The sequence below is a fragment of the Silurus meridionalis genome, chromosome 9 (assembly GCF_014805685.1).
Source record: "Silurus meridionalis isolate SWU-2019-XX chromosome 9, ASM1480568v1, whole genome shotgun sequence".
Lineage (NCBI taxonomy): Eukaryota > Metazoa > Chordata > Actinopteri > Siluriformes > Siluridae > Silurus > Silurus meridionalis.
Genome location: NC_060892.1, coordinates 10,101,687 through 10,112,574, shown reverse-complemented (window position 1 = coordinate 10,112,574; position 10,888 = coordinate 10,101,687). Strand labels below are relative to the sequence as shown.

Here is a 10,888-nt window from a genome sequence, read left to right as displayed (position 1 = left end):
TTTATTCTTGTATTTTCCTTATTTTTAAGCAAACTATGTGAAAGAAGGTGATTTTACTACAGAGAATTATCACACAATAGACAGTGAGACTCCAAAGCTAAGTATTAAGTCATTACCCCGTGGATGACTAGGAGGCAGTGTTGAGTTTAGCCTGCGATCAGTAAATCCTGCTTCATTTGAATTCAAGCATTTTTTCTCATTTAGTTCTCATTACTGACTCCAGGATAAATTCTCCTCTTTTCAGTACTTTAGCATTAGGATTATGCAGCATGTGCACTAGCGTTGCCTGGAATAAATCAGAGAGAGGTGTTTGCTGTGTGTCTAATGACTTGCAAGTCACATGGAACCAGAGATGGCAAAAGTACACATATTTTTCACACTCGAGTACAAGTAGAGATACTCATGTTTTAAAAGTCTCTAATAAAAGTTGAAGTACTGACTACACTTAAAGTTAACGTGAGGAAGTTTGGGCTCTGACATGTACTTAAGTAAAAAGTAGCCATTTCCTCTACCTGTTTTAAATTCACGCTTGTAACTGAAACTCGCATCATATTAATGTTATATTATTACTATATTAATACTGGGGCTGTCTAACAATTAAAATATTTAATCACATTATTGTCATGCGTTAACTTGTGATTAATCGCAACTTTAATCCCACATTTTTTGTCCGTTCTAAATGTACCTTAAATTAATATCTAATCTAATTAACTAATTGTAACAGATGTTATAATTATATTTTCACTCAAAATCTCTCCCTTTGTTATTAATTATTTTATATTTATTTAATTATTATTGACACTCTGGAAATTATTCTTAGAATATAAATATATTTTGAGATGTCATGTTTCTATAGCTATATGTAAATTTTATTAGTGGTTGTTTAACAGATGTCCAGTTATGTTGGCAGACACTGACATGGTAGATTAGATTAGACTCTGTCCAAACCATCTCAATCTTGCCTCCCTCACCTTGTCTCTAAAACGTCCTTAATGCTAATAAACTCATTTCTAATCCTGTCCATTCTCATCACTTACAATCAAAATCTCAGCATCTTTAGCTCTGCTACCACCAGCTCCACCTCCTGTCTTTTACTCAATGCCACTGTCATACCATACAACATCGCAGGTCTCACCACAGTCCTATAAACTTTCTCTTTCACTCTTGCAGACACTCTACTATCACAAATTACTCCTGCCACTCTTCTTCACCCACTCCACCCTGCCTGCACTCTTTTCTTCACCTCTCTAACACACTCTTCATTACTTTGCCCTGTTGACACCCAAGTACCTGAACTCCTCCACCTTCTCCTCCTCTTCTCGCTGCAACCGCACCACTCCACTGCCCTTCCTCACATTTACACACATGTACTCTGTCCTACTCCTATTGACTTTCATTCCCCTTTTCTCCAGCATGTACATCCACCTCTCCAGGCTCTTCTCCACCTGCTCCCTACTCTCACCACAAAAAAACAATATCATCCGCAAACATCATAGTCCAGGGAGACTCCTGTCTGACCTTGTCTGTCAACCTGTTCATCACCACTGCAAACAGGAAAGGGCTCAGAGCCGATCCTTGATGCAGTCCAACCTCCACCTTGAACCAGTCTGTCGTCAGTGTTGGGGGTAACGCGTTACAAGTAATAATATTACTTTTCTGGAGTAACGAGTAAAGTAACGCGTTACTTTATACATTTACATATTAATATCTGAGTTACTTTTTTTTTTAAAGTAATGCGAGTTTCTTTTCAGTTATTATTTTGCATAAAAAAATAAATACTGAATTAAAATGAACGTAGTCACGTAGAATCGCACACTCATACGTGCGAGCCGCGGGAACAGAAGCTGGTCAGAAGCGGAGATGGCAAACCAGAGAATAACATTACTGTGATGGAAGTATTCTTATTATTTTTAAATAGTCGAGGAAAAGAAGAAAGGAATAATGGTTAAGTGTAGATTATGTGTTGGTGAAAAGCTCTTGTCAACTGCAAAAAGTACCACTTCAAAAAAAAAAAAACTGCATTCAAAGCACAGCACTACAGATGTGTGTGTGTGTGTGTGTGTGTGTGTGTGTGTGCGTGTGTGTGTGTAAAATGTTGAATATATGCAACGTTATGCAATGTTGAATATATGGAAATGGAGACAGAAATATAGAAAACTTCTATATAAAGAACCTCTGCAGATCTATGGACTGCTCAGAATAAAAGTTTTCCGTGGGAGACACATGTACGATGCCATCGCAGTGGAGATAGAGAGCAAATTCACAGCTCATTTGCTCTTTGTGGGAAGATAAACTGCCATGGTCACTGATAATAGCGCGAACTTTGTAAAAGCGTTCAGAATGTTTCAAGCTGATGATGAAGCAGAGAATGATGTAGACGAGGACGAGGTCATATTTACGGAATTGCACAAAGTTTTACGTGATGACAGCGAAAGGCATGTTCTCCCTCCACATCACCGGTGTGCAGCCCACACCCTTAACCTTATATACACGAATGATAGTTACATTTCTGACAGTGAAGGCAGATTGTAAAGCAGTGTACAGAAGTGCGACTGGGAAGTGTTCAGCCTTGTGGTCAAAATTTAGTCGATCATCTGATTGTTCTCTAAGAAGTTATTAAGCATTTTAAATGTTTAAGACATGTCTTTTGCCCTAATATAACTGATTTCTTAATGGCAATTATCTATATTACACCTGTTACACCTGTAAGGCGTGAAAGAGATACAAGTAACGCAAAAGTAACGCAAAAGTAATATAACGCATTACTTTCCATAAAAAGTAACTAAGTAACATAATTAGTTACTTTTTTGGGGATTAACTCAATATTGTAATGCATTACTTTTAAAAGTAACGTTGCCCAACACTGTCTGTCGTTCCTACTGCACACTTCACTGCTTTCCTTATACATGTCCTGCACCACCCTCACATACTTCTTTGACACAACTGACTTTCTCATACAATACCACAACTCCTCTCTCGCCACCCTGTCGTACACTGTCTCTAAATCTACAAACACACAATGCAACTCCTTCTGACCGTCTCTATACTTCCCCATCAACAAGCATATAACCAGAAATGTAAATATATTTACATATGTACAGGTTGGTAAGGCTATGATATATGATAGATATGAGTGAAGTGAGTGAGTGTGGTTTGAGTGTATTAGGTCCAGCAGTGTTTAGTGGAGGTTTTATATCTTTGTGTTCAGTATATGGACTGAAAGGTTGAACCATGAAGAACAGGTTCTATGCATGTTAAAGACAGAGGTGTTGCAGGAAATATATCATGCAGGAGGAAGTAAACAGAAACTTACCTTGAAACATTGAAGGTTCCATTGCAATGAGTTCATTTCTTCTGTTGAAAGGACCAATGACAATAGTCACTGTTTTGTCCCAGCCTGAAAAATTAAACAATAACAATGAACATTATTCTTCATGTAATGAGGCACATACAGGTCAAGGGTTTTATCTTAGTTTCAATCATTTTTATTTAGAATGTTGAAAACCAGTTGACTCTGGTAATGGTAATCTGGTAATCCGTGCCTTAAAATTTATTAGATTCTTGTTTTTGTGGTCTTGTACTTTTGTTGCCTAACAGGATGCACAACCTGCCAAATCATGAGATGTTAGGCTACAAAAGTACAAGACCACATCTCTGAACTCATCCACAAATGGTTTTCACCTGCAGAACTTCTGCTTTTTTTGTGATGTGAAAACTGTTGTGCATAACAATCCCAGAACATTAGCAATTTGTTAACAACCATTCCATGGTTAAAGTCATTGCCATCATTCCTCCTTATTCTGATATTTATATAATAATATGATATAAACATTCATTCAAAATCTTGAGCTGCATCTCCACGACCTTATGTAGTGCACTGCTGCCACATGATTGCACAATTTCACGGATGTACAGGCTTTTGCCTTTACAGCCGTTTGCAATTCTGCCCCTCCTGCAGCCCCTTTCCCTGAGTGCCTCATCGTCCCAACAGCCCATATCTGCCTGATTCCTCATTCTGGACAGAAAGGGATTAGTGTTTCACTCTGACTAAGGTAAGGCATGGTGTCATTTTATTCCTGACTGTAAGATATGAGATTTTTACAATTAATGTTGTTCATAAAATAAAAGTGCTGAAGAGAACCAGCTTGCTTGGTGCCACATGTCTTTCTGGTGTTTATATGGCAATATCTTATGATATACTAAAGTAAAAATGTTAGTTTATTAATAAATTGTGTAGTGTAATGTAAGAAGTGTTATTATTGTGGGGATTACTGAAATACCTTATTCTATCTGTCAGTTATTTTTGTGTTAGCATGAGCCTCATTAACAGTGTATTTTATATTGTTTTTAGTGGTATAAAGTACTATATTACTGCTACTTATGCTAATACGTTTGCTTTCTCTGGCACAAGGCAGTATTTCAGCAATACAACAGAATTAGAATTACAGTCCCTTTCAAGTGAAATGGTTCAACTGGAGCTGCGCTGATTTTTCATCCCCAACTCCACAAATGTACCCCTAACCAAGATAGAACCAGAGACCTGGTTGATGCCAATGGGTTGCTTGTACATTATAAAGATAGCTGTTTTTTCTTAGCAAAATTTCTAGTGGAGCTACAAGTGACTACAGTTTTTTTGTTGTTGTTTATATCTGTGGGTTTAATTGCACGATTCATGCGAGTTAAATTTGCAGCAATAGTACCACCTCGGCAGTAAAAGGAATTAAAAGTGAAGAATATCTGTTCTCTCTTTACAGACTAATACACTGCTTAAAGATCTGGAGATTATGGCTTCTGTAAGTTCACATGCATCATATTTCTATTTCTTCGCATCAGTTCATATTTATTATCATTATTATTGTTATTTTTATTATTATTATTATTATTAGTAGTAGTAGTAGTAGTAGTAGTAGTAGTAGTAGTAGTAGTAGTAGTAGTAGTAGTAATTGTTACTGTTTTTGCATAAAAACTGCATGATTTTGTGAAAAGAGCTGGGAGTTGGGATTTCATCTCTTTGATTTTCACAATGGTTGCATCAAACTTTGTCTCTTTGTTAAATAGACCGGAACTTTCCGCATGGTCTCAGAGGATGAGCAGGCCCTGCGCTCCAAGCTTGAGCATCTGACCGTAAAGGATCATGGGCGAGTGTTTGGGCCTTGTCAAAAACTACTTGATTACACAGTACAGAAGGTATTTACATATTTGTTCCTTTTATTTTATTATTTCTTTTTAAATTTCTTGCAAATGCTTTATTTCTTCGAAAATGATTGGACGTCCAATCCAAGACATGTTAAATAATTTGTAGTGCTTGCTATTCAGAATCTCATTCTTAGATGAACTATGATCTACTAAAATTTAGTACACAAAACAAAACAAAGGATGATTTGCAGACATAGGGAAAAACCCAGACGAGATGTTAAGAAAAGGTGTAAATATTGCGGTGAATGATCTGTTGCATTCTGTCCAAAAGTGCATGATCAGGGGATTTTTTTTAAGACAGGGTCACTATCAAGAGATGTCTGTTGTACATGTAAATTAGAATCGTATGGAGGTGAACGAGGCCTCCTGGAAATGGGTGTAATTTTACTAAGAATAGGTGGAAACTTACCAGAAAACACGTAAGCAAAAGGTGGGATATGCAAAGCCCCGTAAGATGATTGGTGTACGTAAATTGTGAAGGAGGAGATATTAGACAAAATATGTCAATTTTACTAGGTGTGAGATATAAAAAGTAAGAATTGTTTATATCAAATTTGCACTTGCATGTGAAAGCTGACGGGTGCCATTGCTGTTGTGCATGAATAAATAATAATAATAATAATAATAATAATAATAATAATAATAATAATAATAATAGTAATTATAACATTAATAATATCAATAATAATGAGAAGAAGAATGATCATCAAAGTAATTTTATTGTTAACAAAGAAATATGTAAGTCCTTTTATATATTCTTACATTAAAAACTACAATGACTACAGACAGTATAATGAAAAAAACTGAAATAGAAACAAATGGAAGTAAGAAATAGACTTCAGTTTGCAAATACAAATAATGAAACAAAACAATAGCACTGACATAAGAAAAAAAAAAAAATTATTTAGCAATTTAAAATCTAAAATCATTCATAAAAATTGTACCAAACTAAAATAAATATGCTTTATACCAGTATCACTATATGTAAATGTAATGTGCCAGTAAAAGATTTTATATTATTATTACAGCCATTTATTATTTTACATATATTATTATTATATATATTATTATTTTATGAACATGGGCACTTTGAGAATATTACGTCAGAATTTCCACACATCAAAAATAGACAAAAAATTTAAGTACAATTAAATGCTATGATAAACAGGGATGGATAATATGATTAAATCATTATTTATGGTTTAAAAAAAAAAACAACAACAGGAAATAAAATATAAAAAAAAAATAAAGCTTCAGTCTTTTATTAGTAATAGCGTGACCATTGTAAAATTCACTTCTGACTTTTATGCTACAGGCAAAGGATGAGCTGAATGAAACAGCAGAGAAGAGAGTGTCTGCAGTAAAGGAGCTGAGATCCCTGATGTGTGAAAAGGCCGAGAATATAGATGATTTGTCCATGGGAGTAAAGGAGAAATTTGGGGACAAACCAGATTCTCTGCTGCTGAGGTTCATCCGTGCACGCAAGTTTGACGTGGCCAGGGCTTATGAGCTCATGAAGGGTGGTTGAACAATTCCCTGGGTCTCTCATATCTGATAGATTGTCATTGTTATTTGCTTATTACATGCCACTGCTTTTGTGTAACTGACAGTTCTGTTCTCCTCCTAATTTGCCTTAATTGGGCTTTGGCAGGAGCTATTACAGAAGCTCTTTGTGTGTAATCAGGACACATTTATTATAGGACACAATTATTTTGGTATAGTTATCACTAGACAGATAGGACAGGCTTTGATACATCTTTTACCAGCATCAGCTGCATGTGAATATATACTTTGTGGTGAGGTTAATTATTCCAGAGGATGTGCAAGACAAAGCAAGACAGTAAAGTTATTGTCTTTGTGTCTGTGTGTGTGGGTTTGTGTTCATGCGTGCTACCGACCATCGCACTGGCACCCTTTTCCCCTTTAAGTTTATGCTGAATTATTCTTTACAACAGGTTATGTGCGTTTTCGACGTGACCACCCCGAACTGTTTGAGAATTTGAACCCTGAAGCAGTGCGTAGTACCATCGAGGCTGGATATCCACAAATACTCAGCACACGGGACAAGAATGGCTGTGTGGTGCTCCTTTTCAACATAGAGAACTGGGATTTGGAAGAGGTCACTTTTGATGAAGTATGTGTCTGAAACACTAATTACACTCAAAACATTGATCTGGTCAAACAGACGCCTAAGACCCGCTTTTCTTTCAGAGATTAAAATAAGGAAATCAATACAGACATTCATTTTTGGCACCAGCATCAACTAATGTTCTGTAAAACATTTTATAATTGGATTGTTTTGGATTTTTCTAAAGTGCAACAGCACTAGCAGTGGTTGAAACAGGAACTACATGGAATGCATTGTTGCATATCATTAGCAGTGTTCAAAAAGGCACAAATGAAATACATTTGCGGGTGAAATTAACAAAAAATATAGTGTATAATTTACTCTTTCATTATTGGTTTTCTCAAAAAAGAAATTAAAATAGATATAAATATGAATTTGTCATGCGTTTTATCATTCCAATTATGCCACTGCTGAAATAGTTTCATTCACAATTAAAATTCTCATGTCACATGACCATGCCATTTTGAGAAGTAAAAAAAGTATAAGTTTGGTGCTTTGTGTTAACTCTAATCTTCAAACATAACCTTATCTATCCTTCATGAAAGACTCTGCGGGCTTACTGTGCAATCCTGGAGAAACTTCTGGAAAACGAGGAGACTCAGATCAATGGGTTTGTACTTATTGAAAACTTTAAGGGCTTTACTATGCAGCATGCTGCTGGAATCAAACACACTGAGCTGAAAAAGATGGTGGACATGTTGCAGGTAATATTCACAGAATATATGTATAGTTCAGAATTGGTAATTCAGTAATGTCTAGAATTTTTATTATTATTATTATTTTAAATAAATATATAGGACTCGTTTCCTGCACGCTTCAAAGCTGTGCATGTGATCCACCAGCCTTGGTATTTCACAACCACTTACAATGTGGCCAAGTCCTTCATGAAAAGCAAATTACTGGAAAGGGTAAGTGATGTCACATGTAGTTCAAGAATGCAAGAATTAATTTTTAGTGTTGGGAGTCTAGCCCTTGTGTTGAGTTGTGTCAAGGCATTCCCCCTTTCTTCCATTTTAGATTCACCCTATCATGTGATCACTTAAAATGTATATTTTCAGTAAACCAAATCTATAATTTCCCAGTTAACCATTCAGATTAGGATCTAATAGGATCATGTTCACCTGATCAGAATCCTTAATCCTGCTAAAGTAAATGGTGAATTATTGTTTCTGCTGCCACTGTTTCATTTCATTACCGCTCTTCCTTAGCATGCATATTTCACAGTCCCTAAACCCTCTGTCTTGATGACTTACAGCTTTACCTCTAATTGGCACAAATCAATGACACTAGAGACTCATTCCAGAAATGCTAAATGTCTCCCCACAGTAAACTCAGTATAAGTCCATTTCGTAAATTGCTACCTACAGAAAGTATTAGGAGTAAATGAATAGAAACCTGTGACAGCTGTCACTACTCTCACAGCTGCTGTTATGCTAAATTAATCCACACCATCTAAACAGAACTAAGACTTTAATTGACCAGGAAATACATCCTTAGCTTTCGAATTTACTGTTACTGAACGTTCTGATCATATTTCCTTTATGAGTCTTTAATGACATTGATGAAACCTCAGATTTGAATAACAGTAAAGTCTGTACCAGTTCTTTTATTTAATGAACTTCTTTACAGAGATGATGGCTTTAATCTCCTCTTTACACTGTGCTCAGGTTTTTATTCATGGTGACAATCTGGATGCCTACTTCAGAGACTTCAGTGCTGAACTCCTTCCTCCAGACTTCAATGGTTTTGGGCCAGAATGCAATGGAAAAGAGACAGCAGTCAAGCTATTTGGCTCTGAAGACACAGCCCTTTAATTTCCCTATGTCCCCTGATAAATATGAAAAAGAGTAAATAAAAATGTTTTAATTGATGAGAAAAATTGTACACAAGTAAACTAGTACAATAGGAGCTCACTTTGTAAATACATACACACTCACACAGGAAATGTAATGGAGTTAATGCCTGGTACTGTTGTCTGTAGCTTTAAATAGTAAAAGAAAGTCACATTAGTATAGAAAATATGACCATTAACACTTTTTAAGACTGTTACTGTTTTTAAGATATACTGTGTGTATATTCAGACATGCACACACTCAACAATGAAGTGGTTTCAAGCTAATGTGCTGATTTACTTCATGTGCTGAATAAACTTATAAAATGCAGATCTTTGTATTCAATTTGAATTCATTTAGTTCTGCCAGACTGGTTACATGATGTGGATCTCAGGTTACCTGTTTTGTCAATATTCAAATATATGACTAGTAAATATTTGTGTAAATATTTTTAATTGTTTATATGATTACCGTATTTTTCGGACTATAAGCCGCTTTTTCCCACATTTTGAACCCCGCGTCTTAAACAACGAAGCGGCTTATTTATGGATTTTTCCTGGGTTTTTCCCGGATTCACAAACTTCAAGCCAAAAAACTGAGCGACATAACATTAGACCAATGAAATTTCCAAACGGAAACAAAAACATGCACCTTGCGCGCACACCTCACCATTCCAGCACGATGATGCAAAAAGATAAACTCCTGAGAGAAATACAGTAGTTGTGAAAGGAAGGAGGAAGACAGTGAACAATGACTTACTTGGTCGGTTACTGTTTAGATACAAGCCGTTGTAGCGCGTTGAGTCTGGGTGAAGGGAGAGCAACACAAATCATAAAAGAACAGACAGGTTTCCAAAACTCGTGCTTTTTTATTTTTCTTGGCAACAGCGTTATGGGTTAGTCAAAGAAACTTAGAAATCTCACACGCGCGCGCACACACACAAACACACGCAGTAATACCGGAAGAATGCAGTGACATGCTATTCCAAAAATACCGCTATGCTCCTAATAGAAGCGCAACATATTGCATTTAGTGTCTTTCGTTAAAGCCTGTGTAAAGTTCATTACTTTCAGTGTAGACACCTGTGGCTTATAGACAGGTGTGGCTTATTTATGTTAAAAATAAAAATATTTGTATATTTGCACTTTATAGTCCGGAAATTACGGTAGTTTAAAGTGAATGGTCAAGGTGGCAAAGCTTATAAATGAACACATCATTTCAGCTTTCCTAACTTTCAGGCATAGCACAAATGGCAAATATAATGTATGCCAACATAAAAGTTCTTTATATTATGTACGTTTTTTCTTACCTTATTGTGGGGAAGTGGAAGTGATAGACAGAAAAGATAGACAAACTGTTGGTCTGAGGAGTGGATGCCCTTCAGGCAAAAAGAAAGTCTTAACTTAAAATAGTAGTAGATAATTCTTCTTCTTCATCTGTCTCCATACCCCCCTGTCCTCTACATCTGCCTCTTTCAAACCTGCATGTCTTCCTTAACCACATGCATAAACCTCCTCATTGGTCTTCCTCTTTTCCTCCTTCCTGGCGACTCCATCATAAGCAGTCCCTCCTCTGCACGTCCAAACCATCTCAATCTTGGCCCCCTCGCCTTGTCTCCAAAATGTCCTACATGCTCTGTCCCTCAAATAAACTCATTTCTAATCCTGTCCATCCAATAAATTAAATGTAAATAATAAAAAGTTGTAACAGAATAAAATAAAACTTTGAGGTG

The 10,888-nt window shown here is 36.1% G+C and overlaps 1 protein-coding gene across 1 annotated transcript; it reads left to right on the top strand.

Moving 5' to 3' along the window:
• Positions 1-3,930: 3,930 nt before the first annotated feature.
• rlbp1a (retinaldehyde binding protein 1a) lies at positions 3,931-9,486 on the top strand. The gene is made up of 8 exons (XM_046856930.1): positions 3,931-4,052; positions 4,755-4,793; positions 5,059-5,187; positions 6,512-6,716; positions 7,152-7,330; positions 7,870-8,028; positions 8,122-8,232; positions 8,992-9,486. Exons 2-8 carry the CDS (start codon positions 4,785-4,787, stop codon positions 9,136-9,138), a joined length of 939 nt encoding a protein of 312 aa, XP_046712886.1. The 5' UTR covers positions 3,931-4,052; positions 4,755-4,784; the 3' UTR covers positions 9,139-9,486.
• The last annotated feature ends 1,402 nt before the right edge of the window (positions 9,487-10,888 follow it).

What these genes read in the sequence shown, in the direction of transcription:
- rlbp1a (XM_046856930.1), top strand. An exon ending in TTGATTACACAGTACAGAAG is followed by an intron (nt 5,188 to 6,511) that starts GTATTTACATAT and finishes TTTATGCTACAG; the next exon opens with GCAAAGGATGAGCTGAATGA. An exon ending in AGATGGTGGACATGTTGCAG is followed by an intron (nt 8,029 to 8,121) that starts GTAATATTCACA and finishes ATAAATATATAG; the next exon opens with GACTCGTTTCCTGCACGCTT.